Source organism: Paralichthys olivaceus, chromosome 1, assembly GCF_024713975.1.
Source record: "Paralichthys olivaceus isolate ysfri-2021 chromosome 1, ASM2471397v2, whole genome shotgun sequence".
NCBI lineage: Eukaryota > Metazoa > Chordata > Actinopteri > Pleuronectiformes > Paralichthyidae > Paralichthys > Paralichthys olivaceus.
Window position 1 is genome coordinate 23,943,099 of NC_091093.1, and position 22,098 is coordinate 23,965,196.

The 22,098-nt window shown below is 42.1% G+C and overlaps 2 protein-coding genes and 1 non-coding gene across 7 annotated transcripts; 1 reads left to right on the forward strand and 2 right to left on the reverse strand.

The window, feature by feature from the left end:
- The first annotated feature begins 3 nt into the window (after positions 1-3).
- Positions 4-7,747, forward strand: LOC109624808 (uncharacterized). 2 transcript variants are annotated; one of them, XR_011242154.1, is made up of 9 exons: positions 4-135; positions 214-387; positions 653-817; positions 1,534-2,610; positions 3,175-3,327; positions 4,363-4,485; positions 4,584-4,767; positions 4,978-5,094; positions 5,661-5,680. XR_011242154.1 is itself a non-coding variant. In XM_069525800.1 (8 exons), the coding sequence occupies exons 1-8, from the start codon at positions 87-89 to the stop codon at positions 5,813-5,815; spliced, it is 2,013 nt and encodes a 670-aa protein (XP_069381901.1). In that variant the 5' UTR covers positions 4-86; the 3' UTR covers positions 5,816-7,747. The 2 variants fall into 2 exon arrangements, 1 of the variants encoding a protein (XP_069381901.1); XM_069525800.1 differs by lacking the exon at positions 4,584-4,767 and having other exon boundaries at positions 5,661-7,747.
- Positions 7,048-21,945, reverse strand: phka2 (phosphorylase kinase, alpha 2 (liver)). Of its 4 annotated transcripts, XM_069525796.1 has the most exons (33): positions 21,409-21,945; positions 21,235-21,324; positions 19,700-19,858; positions 19,386-19,433; positions 18,263-18,431; positions 17,970-18,052; positions 17,435-17,515; positions 17,234-17,332; positions 16,996-17,142; positions 16,715-16,768; positions 16,402-16,524; positions 16,218-16,313; positions 15,697-15,804; positions 15,387-15,465; positions 15,107-15,241; positions 14,918-15,027; positions 14,637-14,781; positions 14,279-14,357; positions 14,034-14,188; positions 13,765-13,935; positions 13,439-13,548; positions 13,205-13,341; positions 12,950-13,112; positions 12,344-12,423; positions 12,154-12,232; positions 11,946-12,075; positions 11,719-11,820; positions 11,088-11,206; positions 10,922-10,945; positions 10,409-10,462; positions 8,857-9,090; positions 8,577-8,777; positions 7,048-8,243 (listed from the first exon to the last, which is right to left on the reverse strand). In XM_069525796.1, exons 2-33 carry the CDS (start codon positions 21,310-21,312, stop codon positions 8,070-8,072), a joined length of 3,726 nt encoding a protein of 1,241 aa, XP_069381897.1. In that variant the 5' UTR covers positions 21,313-21,324; positions 21,409-21,945; the 3' UTR covers positions 7,048-8,069. The 4 variants fall into 4 exon arrangements, with proteins under 4 accessions (XP_069381897.1, XP_069381899.1, XP_069381898.1 ...); XM_069525798.1 differs by lacking the exon at positions 10,409-10,462 and having other exon boundaries at positions 21,409-21,943; XM_069525797.1 differs by lacking the exon at positions 10,922-10,945 and having other exon boundaries at positions 21,409-21,941.
- trnar-ucu (transfer RNA arginine (anticodon UCU)) lies at positions 11,359-11,451 on the reverse strand. Its single transcript has 2 exons — positions 11,415-11,451; positions 11,359-11,394 (listed from the first exon to the last, which is right to left on the reverse strand). It is a non-coding gene; the product is annotated as a tRNA-Arg (tRNA).
- Positions 21,946-22,098: the final 153 nt, after the last annotated feature.

Sequence of the window (22,098 nt, forward strand, 5' to 3'; positions counted from 1 at the left end):
CCACTTTCTCTCTCGAAGTTCTTCTCCTCCTATTCTTTCTCCCCCAAACCTTGGGAGAGGTCCAGTTGTGTCACTCGAGATAAGAAATGGGGCTTCTGGCAGTAGTGGTCATGCTGATCAGCATCTACACTCTGGGTAAGTTTATTTTTTCCAACACGTGTGTTTTTCACATGAACAGTGTCTTCAGTCGCTCATTGTGAGACATGTCCACAGCACGTTCTGCTGAGGGATGCAGTGGTTTTCAACACCTGGAGAATGGGAGGACATTTTTCCGTTACAGTGGACTGTTTGTGATCTTCCGCTGTCGTCCTGGCTACAAGCTCCATGGGTATAAAACCAACAGCTGTGTGTCTGGACACTGGTCCCGGGACCCACCAGTCTGTGTTGGTAAGGAGCTTTATTCATGAGCATGTGGATTCTATTTATGTCAATAATGCATCTCAAAGACTAGAATGGATCTTTTTTATCAAGATCCATAAATTATTCACTGGTAAATGAATAATTATGTCATAAAAAGGACATATTCCTTAATGTTAAAGGGTTCATTTTCCTCAAGTTTCATTCCATTATTATCTTTTATTGTTATATTACTGATATTACAAAGGCTGATATGATATTGATAATGATAATGATTCTCTGCCCCCCTTTTAAGGCTCTGGCTGCTCCGACCCGGGGCCCCTGACCCACGGAACAAGCAGCATGAATGAGGATGGCTCATGGGCAGTTTTCAGCTGTAATAATGGTTTTCGTCTACTTGGGCCCTCAATGTTATATTGTAAGGGCCACAACTGGAATAGCACAAAGCCTGTATGCAAAGGTGAGCATGACAAAAAACCTCTTGTGATAGTATGCATGTTTTTGGGGGATTTGCTGCATCAGGAATAGGTCCTAAAGCCTGGAAATGAGTTCTGAGAAGACTTCTTGTTTCCTTGGCCCTAATTCAGGGATTTCTCTGTTGCCTTTTAGATTATTGCTGCAAAGACAAAACTAAATTTAATGAAAACTTTTACTCATCAAGATAATCTTCACAAATGAACACCACGTGTGGGATTTCTGAAATCGAAATACAACCGACAGAAGTAATGCAATGCTACTAATAAAGAACAACACCAATGCACCAATGCACTTCAATGTCACCACCACTTCTGAATTTAATTTGATTTACTTCTACAAATATTTCCTCTTATAAAGTTAGTAATAGTATGGAAGATGTGTGAGTATAAATGATAGACTGGTATAAACACAAAAAGGATGTAAACGCAGACGAGTAAGGAGATCAGCAACCGCATAAGAACTAACCAGTGGGTTATTTACGGATGTGTCTTATGTCGTAGAATATAACGTGATATCTATGTATCAGTCTCACCACTATTTCAAGAATCTTAACAAAAAACCTTCGGGAAGAGGAAAACAAAAAGTCTTACCGAAACTTATTTCCAGGTTTTAGGAATCATTCCTGCAGCCCTCTATGTGCCAGACTATGTCGAGGATGGTAACAAGCTCTTTACCATTTAACTGTTTTCTCCTCGTTAGAGTTCGACATGATGAACTCAGTTTCAGGTGTTAGTGTGCAAAAGGCTGCTGCCGTCCTGAAGACCCAGCAACAATCCCACTACGACACTGTGGCCAACACACCGTCCAAAGATGCAAACCTCAAGTTTGGCCTAGCTTTGTCTCATACTCCACCGCAGAGGTCCAACAGTGAGAGGATTAAAGTGACAAACCCAAAAGTCCACTTGCAGCAGCACGTTCAGTTTCCCAGTTTAAAAGTCAAAGGTCGACTTCAGGAGACCAATGACGCTCAAAGACTGGAAACAGGAACTGGGATTCTTGGCACAGAGGCAACAGCTCCAGATGCGAATTTAAAAATAGTGGGTGAAGTCACTCAAATGTTTCCTGTTAGATCAAATCTATCTACTGCCGTCTCATCGACCTCATCGTTAGTGTCAGCAACAGAGCGACCAATTTCTTCACCACCATTGATTTCAACAGCCCAGACATCACCTGTCACTGCAGTCAAGCATATGTTCCCGACCGTGGTCAGATTCGGACGACCTGTCAGACTCCAGGAGCACGTGACTCCCTCTGAAGTGGTAACAATCTCTTCAGAAACTGCAGGTGAAGACCAACTGGTAACTGGTGTCCAGTATCCTTCATCATTCAGCTCTGTAGATAAAGAGGAGCCCAGAGAGACCTTAGCATCCACTTCATCTCCTGCTTTATTGCCACTGTCCCCTACTTCCTCAAGTCCTGACTCCACCTCCCAGTCCAGTATCCAATCACAAATGCCTAATGTTACCTTTCCATATAACATTTCCACCACCAACATCGCAAAATCTCAAAGGACCAAACTCCGTAACCTCCTGACAAACACCACCTCCACGCCACCTTTGCTGTTTCCGAGTCTCAGCCGACGACCCGTGTGCCCGTACCCACCTGTGCCCACCCACGGGACCTTCTACTTCCGTAATGTAGAGAATCCTGGTCCCAGAGCGTACAGACATTACATACAGTACGCCTGCTATCCCGGATACACACTGGCTCATGGAGCTGTACATAGCTTCTGCCAAGAGGGGGCGACCTGGAGCGGAATCACGCCTGTCTGTTTGGGTAGGTAGTGCCGCTGCTTCATTACTTATTGCCTCCATCAAGGGGATAATGTTTTCATTGAGAAAGAACCAAGAAACTAAATTTTGGTGCAGACGAAGGGGCGGATCCAGGATTTCTTTTACTTTCTTTATCAATGTGAGATAGGATGGGTTTTTTTAACATTTTCACTGATGTCCTCAAGATCAATTCATGAAGCTTTCTGGAAGACATTGTCAGATATTGATAATGTAAATATTTTTGGCAGGACACACTGATAGAATAAGACACATAAAGAATTAAGGCGATTCGATAAAAACGCTATCAACTAAGATAATTATCATCTTAAAACTACATTTTGAATCAGGGTACATTCTCAAGACAGGGACACAAAATGGAGGAAGACCCTACATAGGTGATATTTATAGATTTTTGACTTGATCCAAATGATATGGAGTAACCTTTATTTTTTTTGTTCCCGCTGAACTTCTGGGGCACATGGGCAGTTGTCTGCTTTTCTGGGTTGATAATCCGGCCCTTGCTATTACCCCTGAACTGATCTGATCCATCCTCACTGTTCTTCTCCAGAGTTGACGCCATGTTCCGTGAACAACGGAGGCTGTTCCCAGCTGTGCTCTCACTCCCAACACCTCAACCAGAGCTCCAACCAGACTCAGCTGGGAGCTCAGTGCCACTGCAGACCTGGATTCACTCTGCTGGATGACGGGCAAACATGTCAGGGTGAGCACATGAATGAGTAAAGCTTTCACTGTGGCATAACTCGTTAAACCTCTGTGGAGCTCCTCCTCCGAACATCACAGTGTCTGAGGTGTGTCACAGCACGACAGGGAATCTCCTTCACGTTTTATGTTTGAAGCTTCACGGTTCACTGACGAGTATAAGTGAGCTGTGAAACTTACAGCAGCAGGATCACCACAGCCTGACAGTTACCTATTATACTGCCTCCAGTTACACGCGCCTGCTCACACACAACCCATCATTTGAGAGAGCCATCAGTGGAGATGGAGTGGGTGGTGGTGATATTATTTCTGAACAGTGTTATTATCAGTGTGCCCATTGACAGACAGCGTGGTCAGACTGATTATAGTTTAGTTTTCAGCCTCAAAATGTCACTGCAGTGAAATAAGGCTCATAAACATTCCTGTCTGACAGAGAATCCATTTTTATTTTGGTCCTATGTCCACATAGACTTCAATAGAGATCATAGACTGTGTATCAGGGACGGACTGGGAATCGAAAATTTTTCTGGGTCAATGCTACGATGTTATGCTCGTAAAGATGAACGTTTCACAACTTCTAACCCCGAGCGAAGCGACGGCATCACAATCAAGTTTAACCAGATAGAAAAGTTGAAATATGTGGAACCATTGAAACAGAAAAGGCAGGTGCACGACGATGTTGAGGAAGGAGCTTTCTTATATGGCAGGACCACACAGGGCAGAGCTGTTTGCTGAATCCACAGGATCTGGTTTCCTGACTGTGAAGAGCAGGAAGTCAGAAAACATCTGTGCTGTGGTTTGTTCATTACAGACCACAAACAACAAGCAAACACAGTGAGGATTCAGATTGTGGCTTGATCCAGAAGGAGATGACTCCTTTCATTTGCTGCTCTTTTCTTTCAAAGATTCAAAGATGTTGTCCTATTGAATGTGTGTATATTTTTAGTTTATGTGTGTGTCCATTCTGCCAGTCAAACCTTTTCCAACCAAATCGTTCTTGTGTGTGTTTGTGTGTGTTTTGTGTGTGTGTCTATAGATTTAGATGAGTGTGCAGACGGGCAGCACCAGTGTCACCAAAGATGCATCAACACATTCGGTTCTTTTAAGTGCGGCTGTGACGATGGCTATCATCCAGCCCCGGACCAGACCTCCTGCCTAGGTGTGTGTGTGTGGCTGTGTGTATTTATATATTTGTGTCTGTTTATTTCATTTCTGTCAAAGTGTTTTATTTTTCAACGTCACTCTTCATCTTTCCAGATGTGGATGAGAGCTTGCCTCCTGCAGCTGTAACAGTCTGTGTGTTTGGTTGTGTTAATGCTCCTGGAAGCCTCATCAATGTTAGCGGTTGGGACACTGACCAAACTCCAGATACATTTTCCTTAAAGATGATTTCTGTCATTTAAACAGTTGATCTCATCACACTGAAGTGTTTATACTCCCAGTAAGTTTGGTTTTAAACTTCACAAGATTAAAGCCTGTTTCATAAGGTCATTTAACATTGAAAGGATTCCTTTGAATTCCCAAAGCAAAAATTGCGCTTTGTAAAATGTTACTGCAGAGACCTTAACATGCCTCCATGCCCAGAAAAGCAGACAACTGCCCATGTGCCACTCTGATAACACAATGCTGGGGTTCCCGGTTTTGTTCACAGATATAAATGAGTGCCAGGAGCAGAAGTGTGAGTGGCAGTGTATCAACCTGCTCGGCTCTCACCGCTGCATCTGCCCCAGAGGATACACACTCCACAGAGATGGGCAACGCTGCCAGGGTCAGTACACTCATGCACACTCACACACTTTACAGTAAAGTGAAAGGTGGGGAATTTTTTTCCCACCTTTTTTACAGGATATTCATCTTTTATTCAGGCTAACCTACAAAAACAACAGTGTTGATTTGCTCAAATGACTTTTATTTACATTTCATCAAAGCATGTCACACAGGAGATGGTTGGATGTCATATTGATCATTTAAAAAATTATCATAAAACACTAATGGTCATTTTGAAGGTTAATGACTATTTATGAAATATTCTGTCATTAACTTTTACATGTACATTGTTGGTTATGTTGTGTTAATGGACCTCTGGGAATTATCTTCTTAACTTTGTCTGATCTTGTTTCTTCAGTTGCTCTGTCTCCATGGTTACTCTCAGCTATCGGAGTGCATGTGGATGAATAATAGTCAAAAAGTGTTTCATGACAAACATACATTTACCATACCATGTAAGACAATGTAAATATTATGTGTGTAGTCGAAAAATAATTTCCTCATCAACCAAAATCACACTGTGAGGTGAAAACTGTTTCAGTTTAAAAAATCTTTCCTCTCCTCCAGACATTAATGAGTGCAGTCAGAGGAATGGCGGATGTTCCCACCTGTGTGTGAACAGAAGAGGTGGATATAAATGTGCCTGTCCAGCCTCCCATCGCCTCTCCCCTTACAGCTGGAAGAAATGTGTACAGAGGGCCACAGCGACCACTGCAGGCTGAGCTGGAAAACACACCTCATGCTCTACTGCTCACAGTCCCAGAAGAGTTTTCAAGACAGTGATGAGCAAGAACTAGAAGAGGTGACATGTTATTGCTGCTGGGACACTTCCACTAGTCATTCAAATGTAATTTAAATGATGCATTGTAAAACAAAATATTAAAAAGAATACCAAAGCTTGAATTTGGCAAGTAATGATTTTATTATAAGATAAGATAAGATAGACTTTATTCATCGCACACTGGGGAAATTTCAACATTACAGCAGCAAATGCTGTATTTTCCTATATTTCTATAACCTAAAGTCCGATATCGATTTGTTTCTGAATATATAATGTTTGCTTTTCCATTTATGAATGCTTTTTAAACATATTCAAGTATGTGTTCAATAAATAACAATAATGAAATGGTCCAGCATCTGGAGCTCTGATAGGCTCACTGTTGTACATTGGTAGGAGTCTCACCAATCAGAGCTCCTACTACAGCTAATGTTCCAAAGTATATGTGCCAAATACATAAATAACGTAATAATAGGCTCGAACTATTGTTGTTCAGTTGACTTTATTACTGTCTGAACATACTTAAAATGTCATAATAAACATACCTTTGTGGTGGAGATGAAAGGGAACTGCATTGTTAATAAAATGACCATCTTTATAATGTTTTATAATAGTAAAATAAATCATAATGGCAGTATCATTTTTACATATCGCTATTTTTCTTTATAGGTTGTATATAAAAGTAATTATTGTTTTACGGGTACGAGTCAGCATTAAAATATATCAACATTTTATTGTCTCCTGCGATTTGGCTCTAAACATCAAAGCACAGAGATAAATCAAAACTACAATCAAACTTATCTCGGACTTACAAGCACCTTATCCAACACATCCTGGACCTCTCTGTCACTTTACCAACATGCGGCCACTTCATTCTTTACATATACAGTCGATGCATTCAGAGAGTATTCAGACTCCTTCAATTCTTTTACATTTTGTTATGTTGCAGCCTTACAGTAAAATGTCATCAGCCAATCCCCCATAATGACAAAGCAAACAGAGAATTTCTGAAATTCTTTGCAAATTAAATTTGAAAAAACTTTAAATATTTCACGGACAAAAATTTTGAGACCTATTGACATGGTACTTAAAAGTTTGTGTATATACAGTATCATCGCTCGATACATATCAGAACTAAAACCAGGCCATGAGGTCGAAGGAGAAGCCTTTGACCTCACATAACAAGAGAGTTATTCCTGGATCTTGATGAAAAATATCTGGCATGTTTAGGGGACTGATATTTATGAGGGTGTGTCTGGTGCAGATCCAAATTCTAGTCTTCCCCAAATCTGGGTCTCGACATAATCCTGTCTCTGAACTCTCTGAAGTTCTTTCAGCATTGATTTGTTTTTGCTCTGATATGCATTCATGCATACATACTGTGTATCCTGTCAAACACGACCCAAACATACCTCGAACAAACTTAACTTCACTGCACACAAATGAATAAAATATCGCCAGTAGTGAAAGCTTGGGGTGACAATCATGCACATCTACAAGGATAAATACTCACTGGCATTCAAAGGGATTCTTGTTCCAATACATGTTAATATTTAAACGAGAAGTTTCAGTATCATCAGCACTGAATTATGAAGAACCTGGAAGCTATCAGAGGAAACGATTTGTCATTTGCAGCAAATATTTCATTGTTTTTCCAACACGTTAATTTCAGCCATTATAACTGAATAATAATTGATTATATTACTAAATAAACAAAAACAAAAGCAGTTAACAGAATTAAAATGTACAGATTATTGATTTTGTGTGCAGAAATTATAGAAATGTTTCCTCTGATAACCAACGTACAACATCTGTTTATATAATATTCTCACAAACAACACCAAGAACACTGAAATTATATCTTTGCTAATTTCAGTTTAAATAAAACGCATGTTAGTGAGTCGCACAAACTAACATCTGAGGAGCATGTTTAAATAATAAATACGTTCACAGTCTGGACCCTTAAGAAAAAACAAATTCCTATTCAGTGGTTTGCAATCAGCTGCCAAGGATATGATGTCACATTAATGTGAGAAAGCTACTGAGTTTATTGATTAATTATTGAGTAAATACTCACAAGCACCTCACGACTTGTACGGAAGATAAAGAGAAGCTTTGCTGACTTTGTCCAGTCGATACGTTTATAAAACGTGTCTCTCCAGGTGTTTAGAGTTGCATTGCATCACTTGTCTGTTTGTTCACTGCATCAGGCAGCTGGAACTTGGCAGGAAGTCCTGGACATACGTGATCGCCGCCTTGGACAGATACGTCATGGTTCCATAGCTGCCACTGGGGGCGCTATCGTAGAAAAAGTTGCAGATCCCAGTCGCCGGGTCCTTTTCAAGGAAATAATCACTGGCGCTGTGAGATTTCTGGGGATGTAGAGGAAGACAAGGGGTGAACGAAGGTCAACAAAAAAACTAATATATAATATATAATATAATAGCTTATTTCAAACTTTTACTTCGATTGCAATTAATGAACTATTATTTTATAACAAACTGAAACTGCAGGCATCTATATATATATCAAGGACTTTCTTAAGTCCTTCTTAAGGGGAACATTTTCGCAACCTCCTTCATCTTCGCCATGTTTGCCCACAGGTATGTGGGCAGTGACTGTTACATCATTTGAAATGCACATATTTCTTTTCAGACATTATGGCAGCATAAATAAGCTTTACAAATGTATCATGGCAGTAGAACCTGGTCGTTGAGGAAGAGGTCATTGGCCAAATGCAGGATGCGGTCCACATAGATGATGCCTCCGATGCTGTCAACATCCACATCAGCGACCAAACCGAGAACCATCACAGTCTCCACCAGCAGCTGCCGGTACTCTGGCTGAGGTACATGGTTCAGGACAGTCTCCACCTGCACCGCAAACTTGATCTCTCCTGCTGTCATCTATACCGAAAACAGAATTAAGCACAGAAACCTAGAAGATAGTAAATCCATCTATAGCTGCATGTCTGCCAGATGCTACCTCTCTTGTGGTAGAAGACGGAAGCACATATCCATCAATGGAGAGGCCATGGCACTTCTGCAGGATCGTCCAGACCTTCTGGTAGAAACCCACAGGAACTCTGTTGATAGCTCCGTCCAGCCTGCGTCTCCTCAGCCACTGGCCTTGCCTCTCCTCCCAGTGCAGCTGTCCATCAGCTGGACCAGGACCCACAGGGGACAGGATTCCACTGGGGGTGGACGGGCTGCTGCAACGCTGTGGTGGGAGAGCAGGAGAGATGCTGATACAACATGTTTAATAGACAATCAGCACAGTGTACTGACCTTATCTCCATGTTTTTTAATGTGTTCCTCAAATCCACCATTGGCCTTGTCAGTAGTGTTTGCACCACACAGGAAACGATTTGAGGGAATTTACCACCTTTTTTTCCTACATGTGGATTCATGCTCTCCAGGAGCTATGAATTGACTTTGATGTGTAGAATCAAAGAAACAACAATTATGAGCCGTTAAACTGAAACTCAGCCCCTGATGCATAAACAGACGTTTTTTTATGAGGTACAATGACTATGTTTACATGGAGTTCAATATTCCAACCGCTGACCTGATGTTTACATGAGCTAATATAATATCCCATTTATATTCCTGTTTACATTTTACAGAGCTAATGCTGATTATCACTCACATTAGCAATTTGTCCTGCTACTTGTTTACATCCCATCGCAGTGCATACGTTGTCAAGCAGTTGGTAGGACGTTATAATGTGATTATTTCTTATTCCGTGACTGGGTCAAGGTAATCACAATATGCTGTTTACATGTCAGTGACTTATTCAGACTATTGTCTTTATTGGGTTAATGTCAGAATATTGGTGTCCATGTAAACTTGTCTACTATACTGACGAGAATAACAGAATAGACAGGTTTGTCTTACCATAACAAATTACATGTAAATAAGTTGTCATCTCTCTCTCTCTCTCACTCACACACACAAACATTTAAAAAGATTTCTCAATCTAATCGAGCAGTTCAGTCAGGCATGCTTGACATTACAACACTGTGCAGCAGGCTGGTGTTATTCTGTGTTTTAGTGTTTTTTTATTACTTTTTAAAAAATGAAGGTGGTCGATTTTGCTTAAGTTAGGGACAAGTGCTATCTGTGTAGTCACAGCCAGTTTTTTTCACATTAAAGTTAAGAATTGCTCTACTGTAACTTGAACAAACTTAATTTGTTTGTAACAATTGAAATTTCTTTTTAAGTTTTCATTGTGTGTGTTTATAAACAGTGATGGGTTTTGTGCCACTGACACAAGCTACATCAGCACTTTGACCACATGGATAACACTTGTTAGTAGATTTGATTTATTGCTGGTTTATGTCCCTTCAGGCAAATAATTATATCATATTAACAAAAAGCTAAAATACCACCAATGTTATCGTCACATGCAGAAATGCACATAAATGTTCACGTGACTAAATAAATGTAACATCTGGATTAAAAAAACATTCTAACTACAACGACCCCGTGCAGGACAGAGCAAGATCATTTAAAGCAGATGAGGTGGAATGGTTTACCGTGGAACGAGGAGAGGTGACATTGCTACTTAAGGAAAGACCCCCGCTGATGATCTACACATGGATATGAATGACAGAGAGCAGTTTGAGATGGGACACATGGTTCTCATACTACAGTCATGATGACACTGCAGCCGCACAGAGCATAACGTTTCCATCTGTGAAGTGAAAATAACTTAAACTAATATTCATAAAATAAACACAAGAAAGATCATTCGATAAAAAAATGTCAAACTCCATGGTAAAATGCTTTCACAAATGAGATATGAGGCTGCGCTGACTCTAGTTCTGGATTAGTTCACAAGTTTTTAACACTCTACTACAAAAACACAAATCAGAGAAGCGAGGCATGTTTTCCTACTGAAGTGAAAGACGTTCCACTAATGAGGGGCGCGGCTGTGGCTCACAAAATGTTATGACAGGTTTATGAGCAGGATTTAGGCGGAGGGACGGTCGTCGAGGAAGACGTTAGTAACAGTCGCATGCTAGAAATGATTATCAAATTCAACCCACACTCAGCGGCCGAGAGTCATCCAGCTGCAATCAAAAATACAACACTGTTAAAGATAAGTAGATAATTAGACAGAGAGAGGGGGATGGATGGATGGATGGATGGATGGATGGATGGATGGATGGATGGATAGATAGATAGATGGATAGATGGACTTGTGCCTCCCACCTGTTTTATTTCACTCTTCAGTTTGTGTATTCCAGTGCGTTCAGTCTTGGTGGCACCAGTGTGGCCGAGTTCATGGATGGAGATGGCCGGACTAGTGGCTGTTGACTGGATGGGGCGCACTGATGAACAAAGACAAAAGAAAAAAAACATACAGTGAGTTCCTGAAATAAGCATTACTGCCAATTGTTTTTTTGGGGGGGAGGGGGCAACATTGAGAAAACAAACAGATTAATATGAAAGGGTTTGGATACTATCTGGACGGATATAACTTCGACTCTGGTGGGACTTGAACCCACAACCTTTGAATGCCTCCATCCCAGTCTGACCTAGAAGTCCAATGCGCTGTCCATTGCGCCACAGAGCCACACATACACACACATATATCCATTTGTATCGAGAGAGGACAGTGAGGCTCTGTGGTACAATGGACAACAGCGCATTGGACTTCTAGATTAGACTGTCATGAATAAATTCAAAAGTTGTGGGTTTAAGCCCCACCAGACTCAAAGTGATGGCTTTATCAGTCAGTCCAGTATGTTGCTGCAGACTGAGAAATATCCTTTGTTTGTGGCTCGTTATCACCTATTTTCAAAGAAAGTCAGAGAAAAGGTGAAAAGTAAAGTTAACTGACCGCTTCTCTCAACCCCAAATTCTTTGCCGCTGAGGATGTGATGCAGGAGACTCTTCATGCCGAACGGACTCAGGCTCATCAGACTCTCAGATGCCTCCTCCCCTAGACACAAGGCACACACTTTTCTAGTCTAAGATCCATAATGTGTGAGCTCTATCAGGAAAAGTTCGATCACCCTGCAGGTCACCAGTAGACTAAGTGTGTGTAAACATGCTTGGTTCTCCTACCAGAACAGTGCAGGCTACGGGCCAGCTCAGTGGCCATCACTTGCATGATGAGTCCAATCCTGAGCCGAAGCATGTCCCCGAACAGAGCAGGCTGGGAGCGCACGTACATGGCAAGATAAACCATGATTTCCTGTGTGACAAACATGCACCAGTTTAAGATCAAGTCAGATAAAAGTCACATGTCGGGTCCAAACTGTTAGAGACGTACCTGAGTGAGTACAGCTACACTAATGTCCTGACCACTGGCCTCATAGATGAGTGTGTTCAACTCCTCGGGAGGAAGTGGCCTGAGAGGAAACAGCGAGGACGAGGACTTCCGTTATTGTGTGTTAATTAATTCAACAAAGTCTTCATGTGAGCACTAAATAACTCCAGCCACCTCTGTAACTACGGCTTACACTGTGATAACTCTTTCCCTGGGTTCAGGAGGTAGACCCACAGTCAGCTGCTTGTGATGGGAGATCAGATCTGTGCAGGCCTGAGGAACAGACACATCCAGGGGGAGTCAAATTAGTCCAATTCAATCAGACAGCTCCCGTTTGCCGAGTTTATTTGCAGCAACAGAACGTATAGTTTGAGATTCAGGCTCCGACTTGGAGATGGACGCTAGGATGGTGGAGGCGCTGACTGCTCAGGCAGTGATACTGACAGCAGGGCAGCAGAGGCATTGGAAAGCAGAGGGAGAGACAGTAAATCTCTAAACTTTTGGAGTTATCAAGCTCAAGAGGACAAAAAACAGGATTGTGATGCCTTCACCTTTGATCACTCAAATCTAATCAGTTTATCCATGAGTCCAAATGAACATTTTTGCCAAATTAAATTGTGCAAGGTTGCCGTTATCTTGACTGATCTTTCACCAAATTCTTATAGTTCATCTTTGAGTCCAAGTGAATTAAGAAAATAAATTCCCTCAAGGTGAGCTCGGGATGGATGAACGACCTGAAAACGCGATGCCTCTGGCGGCTGGCTGTCGTATAAAAATCAGACTATGACTCGTCACTGACCTCTGCGAGGACCTCCACTCTCTTGCGTAGTATTCCAGAGATGTATCTGATGAGACCCCACTCTTTACCAGCTCCAGCTTGAACATAGAGCTCCTCCAACAGAGAACGCACACTCATCCCACCCTGCCCAGGACCTGACAGCTCCACCAGCCAATCAGCGCCTCTGGTCATGAGAAGAAAACCACATTGTTCATGTGTTAGTGTGCCATACGCTACCATTAATCAGTGTGTTTACAGTTCATTACGTGTCCGTACTTCATTACGTAGAGAATGTAGAGGATGTCAGCCTGGTCCTGCAGAGTGGGACACTCTTTCAGCTGCCTCACCAACGACGCAAAGTCTGTGTTGCCCTGAGAGTCTCGAGGCAGGTGCAGATCAGCGACGCTGTGGGGCTTGTGAGGGATGAGAGTGTGACACAGATCCACCTCAGATCAACAGTGAAGTCACGACAGAGACGTGTTTGCTTGATGAAGGATATGCTGCACTCACCTTGTGCTGCTTTGCATGTGAGCTGTGCTGAGGATGAGGAACCACAAGGAGGTTGAGAGATCTGCGATGTTTGCTCTTGAGAGGAGCCACAGGCAGATACATGGCAGACTCTGAAACGCACACACACACACAAAAAACGTTGTTATTATATCTACCTAAAGAAGATAATAAAGCTGCAAACAAACTTGTGTTTTGTCCCTTTTTAAAGAGAACGTGCTTGAATCCATAAATGCATTAAAATACAGTGGCTTTGTTATCAGACGCTCGTCCCAGGTATGTGCACAAGCACTGACATTTTTCAACCAAGTTTTTTAAGGATGACTCACTGGTTAAGTTCAAGCCCTGGACCTGGGCCATAAGAGACAGGATGTCTCTTGTTGTGTGTTCCGCACTGAAGACATGGTGCTGGCCCCTCTGGATGGGAGGGAGATGGCTCTTGGTGTTGGTGCTGTGGAGGAGCTGCGTGAGGTACTGCTCAAACATGTCTGCTGAGCTCTCTGGAGTTCAATACAAACACACCACAATTATATACAGTTCAACTTCAACTAATCAAATACGACTGAAAGAAACACACAGTTTCTTTAACACTAACTACCTGAGGCCCCACATTTGTAATATTCTCCATATTCCTCTCCATAGTCGTCCTCGTCTTCATCTTCAAGTAAGCTGTCATCGTTCTCTTCATCCAGGAAGCTGAGGCGAGTGTGGAAGGAAGTGGTCTGGAAACTGGAGAGGTCGGACATCTGCACCCTGTCGTAACATCCACACAAAAATTACCACAACACACATGTAAAAGCACATATTCTATTTGCAGTAGTTGTGTTACAGATGGAGAGAGACCTCGCGCCAGCAAAATAGCCATCCTGTAGTTTCCTGAGGGTTGCTAGGATACACGGATCAATCGCATCCCCATCTTCAACTGGACGTAAAAAATAAAGACAAAGTCAGTGCACAAAGATCAATTGACAAAATAACATGGGATTAAACAGTATATATCTTCATGATCACAGCTGCATACCCAGATAACACAAATGGAATGCCTCCTCAACTGTTACAGAACATTCTGTTTGTTTAAAATAACCCTCTAACATGTTTCAAATGCAAAATGCTGGAATAAAAAAATGCCATTTAAAATTCACTTTACAATCTGTATGAAACAGTTAAAGGTGGCTCTGCTTTGGGTTGATAGCCTCATTACCCAGCATGCTGCGGGTGATGGGGAAAGTGAGCGTGGGTCGTCCTGTCATCCTCCAACAAGAGGAGAGATAGGCCAGCTCTGTTCGTAACATCTCCACAATCATCTGGTTGTCCAGTGCCAGGTAGAAATGATGCTGATCCAGAAACTGGACGGTGAGAACACAAAAGAAGAACAGAACAGGCAGAGAGAGAGAAACCCAAGTATCAGAGGTTAGACTTCATCACTGCCTGCTTCTAAATAGCTTTGTTGTTTTGATTTTGAACATATCATGCTTGTTTTACCTGCGGGGTGAATATATAAAAGCGATTTCGGATCTCGTAGAATTTGGATGTTCCCAGAACGCCGATGTGTCTGTGGGGCCTCCCACTCAAATCCAGTTTCTTGCAGTTCCCTGTGACAACGACACATGATGTTACTACAGACGCACACATGTGCCTGACTGAGGAAAAGAGCGCTCTGTGCTTATTTACCCAGTCTGACATAGACATGGCTCAGGATGCGAGCAGGCATGACCCTGATAGGCAGAACCTCTGACATTGTCTGAACCGTTATCCCATGATCACTTAACAGCTCCTGGACCTCGTCCGACTCGGCCAGAACACAAACTGAAAGAAAGGAGAAGAAAAGAAAATACTTCACCATTGAAACTCTTCATTGCAATAACTCTCCAAGAGAAAAGAACTAAAGGTGGTAAATCTGGTTTTAATCCAACTTCTGACACTTTCGTCAAACTATGCATCAATCACCAACCTTGCACGACAACATCTGGCTTGAAGTTTGTGGAGAATCTCCTGTTGAGAGGATCTATCTCTCCTGGTGCTAAAAACCCCTTGTAGTGAAACAGACAGAGACTGTGAATTATTACAGGGAACACGATGGCAGAAGCTTTGTGATAGAAAGTGTGGTGTGTAGAGCTTCAACCATCTACTGAATATCTTACATCAACACCCTTTTTCCTCATTTATACAATATAAAACCACATTATCCCTGATTTGTGAGAGTAACAGTAAAATATGTGCATGTGCATATTTGAAGTGGTGCACGAAAAGGAAGGGAATACCTCAGCCAGAAGTGAACTCAAGATGTAGAGGGACTGGCCCCACATGTGCGGCAGCTGCCCCATGGCCACTCTGTCCACCGAGTGAGGATTGCTACACTCTTCCTCCACCTGTCAGAGGGAAGATATGTTTTCTCATTCTTATTTGAATGCTATTTTATACAGCTGCAGTTGTTCAGATGTGACAAAGACTTTTTTATCTGACATTTACTTCGGATGAGGAATAAACCAGCATTGTGTGTGTGAACCGTTCATTGAATATGGAACTTAACTGCTTTGAGATACAATAAATTGGTGTTTTCTGTAAAACTGTTGTAAAATGTTGTTGGCCATTTAATAATCATGCTGACTGACTTCCATCATCCCTGAGAAACACACAACTGATTAAACACAGTATATCTTAGAGCTACTTCATGACATATTTTTATGGTGTTGCTGTTTATATTACTTTGGGTCAGTTGCAGATAGAATATGACAAGAACTGAGGGTGTATCTGTGGCGTCCCTCTTCAGGGAATGTGATACCTTGTCCTGTGGTACAGAATAAAGTTCAGGCACAAGTTTGATGCCGTTCTTCCCTCTGATCAGAATTCCCTCCAGGGCCTCCCTGTACTCCTGAACCTGTGAAAAGTACAAGTCCAGTCAAGTCTGCACACTTGTGTGCCAACAGGAGAAACTGCATGTGGACGGGTGCACTTGGTTTGATCACCTGCTCTTGGTCCCCAGCAAAGATTCCGTCCAGGATGAAGTACGTCCAGAAAACAGGCCATTCGCATTCGATGTTCTCAAACAGTTTGAGCTCCGCAGGATCGTAGTGCAGCCGAGTGGGATCCTAGTGACACAACAGCAGGGAACGTTAACCTTCCAGCTCAAATGATACACCACACAGTTCACTTAAAAATGCCTAGTGAATCACATCTACTAAAAACATGCACTTCCTCACTCATCAGATACTTAAAATGTGAACTGTTTATACCATATTAACCTCAGTTCTCACATTTCAAATAGTCAGAACATCTCACCTCTTTAGGACAACGATACCCATCCCTGATGAAGCGGCAGCAGCCAAAGCGACCCTGACAATGATACCAGAGAACAGAAATTTCAGACTGACATGAACTGTACGCAGTCAGTGATTTGTACATTTTTACCAGGGGGGATGAGCAGTGTGTGTGTGTGTGTTGTTCCCCCTGAAAATTGCCTACTGACTGTACATACGAGGACATTTATGAGGTAAAATTGTTGTGTATTGTTTCTATGGTCGTCCACCACATATTATTTGATTCTCCATCTGAGACTGTACCTGCAGTTTGCTTATGATTTCTGACTTGGTGATGGCCACCAGGTCAGCGTCCTCCACAGCAAAAGCAGGGAAGGAAATGACCGACAGAAGACCGGCGTCAATCTCCTTGGAAGTGGAAGCTCTTGGCAGCATGGAGCAGAGGATGGACTAAGGGAAATCACACAGACAAGCTGAGCAGAGTAAAAAGGAGATGAGCCGTCGATGATACTGAGAAGGCTTGAGAGAAATTCAGAGGTACCTGACAATGTTCCACTTCATCCGGCAAAACATGGATGACTGACTTCGGTCCTCCGTGAGCGCCGAAAAGATCCAGCTCGTCTATGGCCTCCAGGGCAGCCTGCAACACCCCCATCCCCAGAAAGCAATATACATTTAACACTTTCTACTTTTGTTCTTACTGTGCATCGTGAACACTGATGATTAACAGACTCTGCTGTACCTTAGCCATTCCTACGGAGCTGCCATTGAGCTCGGGAATGCCCTGGTTGGTCTTGTCACCTCGCTCCCACATCCCATAATCCTGCAGGAGGAAAAAAAGCTCATGACTTTAATTTCTTATCATATACTCCAGTCGTTGAACTGTCTCCATTTATTTAGCATTGCACTGCATTAACTGTCAGATTCATGATGGAGAGTTTATATAAATAGATGCAGTATGCACTACAGGTGTCAACTTTTTTTTATTCTTCGCAGGTCAGCTGTGGCTCAGGTATCAGAGCAGTCGTCCTCCAACCAGAAGGTTGGCAGTACGATCCCAGTCTTCCCTGTTCTGCCCGCTGAAGTGTTGGGAAAGATACTGAACCCAAAATGGCCCCATCTTATACAAATACTGACCATTTGCTAAAACCATGGCTCCTACATTACCCACAATTCAACTCTGAGATTTGGTTGCGGGATGTTTCACCCTGATCATTTTCTCATCCACAAACTCTGGCTCTCTAGCAAACCCTTTCCCACACTTGAATCTTACTCACCGCCACTTTGTAGGCAGCTTCTATGTAGAAGACCAAGTTTTGGATAAAGGCCACCTCATCCAGGTTTGAGATGATACGAAGACCTGCACGATAACGACACACACTCAGCAACCAACTCGTGTCCAGTGCTGGTCGCATAATAAATGTGTCACCTGGATATTCAGACTGTCCCTCTTGAGAGCCTGCAGTGCTTGCCAGAAAGGAATCTACACCTACAGTATGTGTGGCACCTTTAAACCAAGAGATCTACAAAATAAGAATGAGAAAGGCACCAATCTGCATCACTGCTGTACCTGACGCTGTCATCTGAGCCAGCATCAGCAGGTAAATGGAGGTGGCATCCACCTGTAGATGCCCCCACTGGTCATCCGCGACCACCGTGGCACAGGTGGGCGTGTCGTATTTGGCGTGCAAGCAGTCGTTTGTGCTCTGGGTGTGTTTGAACTTCTCCACCTTGGCCACCTGAAAGCACATGAACGTATGAATGCAAATACCAGTGGAGAGCTCAGTGGTGTTTGTTGAGGCCAGAAGGGACCACAAAGAACTGATACTTGAAATAATTTAAAATGTCTTATTATAAAGTATTAATAAATCATAGTATAGAAAGCACAAATCAAAAGTCAGAAAAGAGACATGGGGGATAAAGTTTTCAAACTGCCCTCAGTTTCATATGAAATCTTTAGGACCGACACTCACAATTCTTTTTATTATTGACTAATTTGTTAATAATTTTTATTGATTAATGGATTCGCCGTTTGTTCAATAATCTGTCAGAAATAGTGAAAAGTTCTTATCATATTAGCATATCTGCCTAACAAACTACTCAAAACAATGAATCGCTTCTCAAAATCGTTGAAAATAATCTTTTTGTTAACTAAGGGATCAATGTTATGACCTTTGCAGTTGTGGATATTTTAATTTACCTGAGCCTGTGCAACACACAGGTTTCAGTTTAAACATTGTTTAAAAAACATATATTAAATTAAAATATAGATACATCTCAAGAAGTGTTTAAATACATCTATTCATATCTTTATATACTTGATTACAGCACAATCAAGATTTCTAATCACCGTCTGCTGTTTTAAACTCCTCAACATCACCGTGAGTCTCAATATCAATTTCTTTAGACTTGCTGAAGAGGGATGAAGCCTCTTTGCTAGATCACAAACATATCGATAATCATAAGTGTATTTTTCTGATCAACAACATAGTTTTATCTGCCTTTGCAGATAGTTACTGAATGTGTCCAGAAAACAGGTTGCGCTGTTTATGTGAATCACTCTTGTTTAAATACCAAAGTGCCCCAGATAACACGCTGTGGTTTCTTGGACCAGGAACACTGGCTGAGTGGATTTCCTGGTCCACGTGACGTTTCTGTGAGCAAACACAAATGAATGTGCTGAACTGATGTACCTGTCTCATCATGCACTGTAGCAGCCCCTGCATCAGTTTCACCACACTCTGCAAAGCAACCACAACCACACCTCATCAGGGAGCAGCGAAACAAACAAAACATCTCAACTATCCAACCGTTTCCTTTGTTTAGTCCAAAAATGATATAAAGTATGTTTTGGTAATAAATAATTCTGTTTTGTATATTAAAACCAAACTGAGGCAAATAAAAACTGCTCATTTTTATTACTAAGTAAACAAACAATGTATTCCATTTATAGATTTGCTATTAATCAATAACAAAAACTCTCTCTCTCTCTGTCACACACACACACCTGCTCCAGTTCGTAGGCTTTGGCCTTGTCTTCATCAAGGTCTGCATTCTTGCGGTAGGCCATGCCCAGCCCCCACACTGCCAGGACACTGTACACATTGTCCCTCACCCAGGCATCCTTCTTCTGGGTACTGGCGGGCAGAAGACCTGTCACTGGGTTCTGAAACAAATGCACACACATGCTGTCTTTCTGCTGTTCTGCTTTTATAATTCAGATAAGAGAAGGTCTGACAATGGATGAAAATGTTCCTGAATGTGTTTGTCTACAACTGTGTTTGTCTACAAAAGTGACATCGTTCATGTTTCTTGCTCTGTCCACATAAAGATTCTTGGTAAGAAAAGCTGGCACAATGTTCTATCAGCCGTGGAAGCTATGGGTCACAGTTTAGAGGAGCTGTTGACGCTGATAAAGCTGCATAGTTCTCTGGTCCTCAGTCTATTCCAGGGGCTGAACTTTGGACATGCCTTGTTTATTTCTATGCAGCTCAGTCTGGTTGAACCTGAACTTGAACTTATAGAGACCTCGAAACATCAGGAAAAGATGGAGGGTCACAAAAATATAAAAAGTAGTGGTGGAAAGAAAGTATTCTGAACTGAAGGTCAAGTTTGGAGTACTTGTACTTTAAGTTGTATATCACAGAGTGAGTGTGCGTTACACAGTTGTAATTCAGTAACATTATGTACTTTATTCTGACATTAATGTGCTTTGTTTAGTGGTGCTTTCATTTTTGGAACGCCAGTGTACTTTGAAGCAAATCCATGAATTTTATGCTATTAACTTTTTATAACTCAGTGATATTTGTAGTCTGATAGCAGGTACACCTTATGGGAGAACAAGGGGAAATAACTATTTGCATACAGTTTCAGTATTTCCACAAAGAGCCAGAAAACAAACAGTAGACTGAAGCTGAAATAAGTAATTGATTAATTTGATGCAGTCCCCCCCAAAAAATTAAACTGGCACCAGAATCTGGCATATGGACATTTGCTAGTTGCCAAGTTTTTTATTACAGTAATCTCAACATCTGTGGGTAATTAACAGCTGATCGGACAACAATCTGTTCAGGAAATAATGAGAATAATAATGATGAGGTTTTAAAGTTTAAAACACGAAACAATCATTTGATTTGTAATAACGATAACTAAAGCAGAGCAAAATAACAGGTCTGGTTGGTGGCACTGGGTTGTGATAATAGAATAGACCCTACAGAGTGAGGACATTTTTGGAAAGTTGGGACATTTCGAACAGTCCTCACTTTTTCAATGGGCCATTTGAGGGAAGACTTGATTTCAAGGTTACAATTAGGTGAGGGTGAGGGTCAGGCATTTAGTTTGGATGGTAAAGATCAGGGTAAGGGGCTGTGGGGAATGGTTAGTGATAGTCAATGAGTGTCCTTACTAAGAAGGAAGTACAAACGTGTGTGTGTGTCTTTGTATGTGTGTGTGTGTGTGTGTGTGTGTGTGTGTGTGTGTGTGTGTGTGTGTGTGTGTGTGTGTGTGTGTGTGTGTGTGTCTGTCTGCCTGGACCACACTCACCTGATGGCACAGGATGGTTTCCTGCACCAGCCTGGCATAACCATCCAGCCTCACTCCTGAGTTACTGCGGCTCCTCATGCTCGCTGATCACTGTGCACACACACACACACACAAGTGAGCATGTCTCTGCAGCACTACACGCGTGTCTATGTGTGAACACACTCCGTGACCCACCGTGTAGAGATCCGTGGATCCCGGTGCTGCAGCGCGGATCTGACCGGACTCCTTCAGCGCTCTGCGGGGGATGAGCTATGCTAACGTCTGCTAGCCAAGTAGCATCCAGCTGTTTGTGACATGTAGCCAGTATGCACACACACACACACATAAACACACACTGGCAGATGTTCCCGGTCACAGTGATCGATTCCTGCAGAGGACAGCACGCGAGGTTTCCCGGTCACAGACCGTCTGTGTCAAACTGTTCATCCATACTGAAAATAACAATACACTTTGTCCCTGTTGTGTGATTTGGTGACGACAGGGGGCGCTAAACGACCTCTGCGTTTCACCTTTAGGTGTTTCAAACTGTGGTCATAGATGTGCAATGCACATGTATTAGTATTATTAAATAAAAATAGTATTAAAGGAAAAGAAAAAGGGGGAGAAAGAGCATCTGAGTGAAAACACTGTCTGTATTACTCTGCATTAGTTTCTCTCTGTGCAATTCATGGCTTATGTGCAATTATTTTCACTGTGTGTATCCTCATACTGTTTATATTCTGTTTACACTCTATATATTTGTTCTATTCCACATTATATTTTTATATTGTTTTATAATACCTTGCATTTATATGGATTGCACGGTAGTTGTTACGTTACTGTCCTCTTTGCTGCTGTAGCGAAGCAAATCCCCTCATTGTGGGA

Excerpts from the sequence above, each read along its gene's own strand:
- LOC109624808 (XM_069525800.1), top strand. The coding sequence starts at position 87 with ATGGGGCTTCTGGCAGTAGTGGTCATGCTGATCAGCATCTACACTCTG. Across the intron at positions 818-1,533 it reads CACAAAGCCTGTATGCAAAG|AGTTCGACATGATGAACTCA; the intron begins GTGAGCATGACA and ends TCTCCTCGTTAG. Across the intron at positions 4,486-4,977 it reads GGACCAGACCTCCTGCCTAG|ATATAAATGAGTGCCAGGAG; the intron begins GTGTGTGTGTGT and ends TTTTGTTCACAG.
- phka2 (XM_069525796.1), bottom strand. The coding sequence starts at position 21,312 with ATGAGGAGCCGCAGTAACTCAGGAGTGAGGCTGGATGGTTATGCCAGG. Across the intron at positions 17,143-17,233 it reads ATGAAGTGGAACATTGTCAG|TCCATCCTCTGCTCCATGCT; the intron begins GTACCTCTGAAT and ends GATTTCCCTTAG. Across the intron at positions 14,189-14,278 it reads GGCTATTTTGCTGGCGCGAG|GGTGCAGATGTCCGACCTCT; the intron begins GTCTCTCTCCAT and ends ATGTTACGACAG.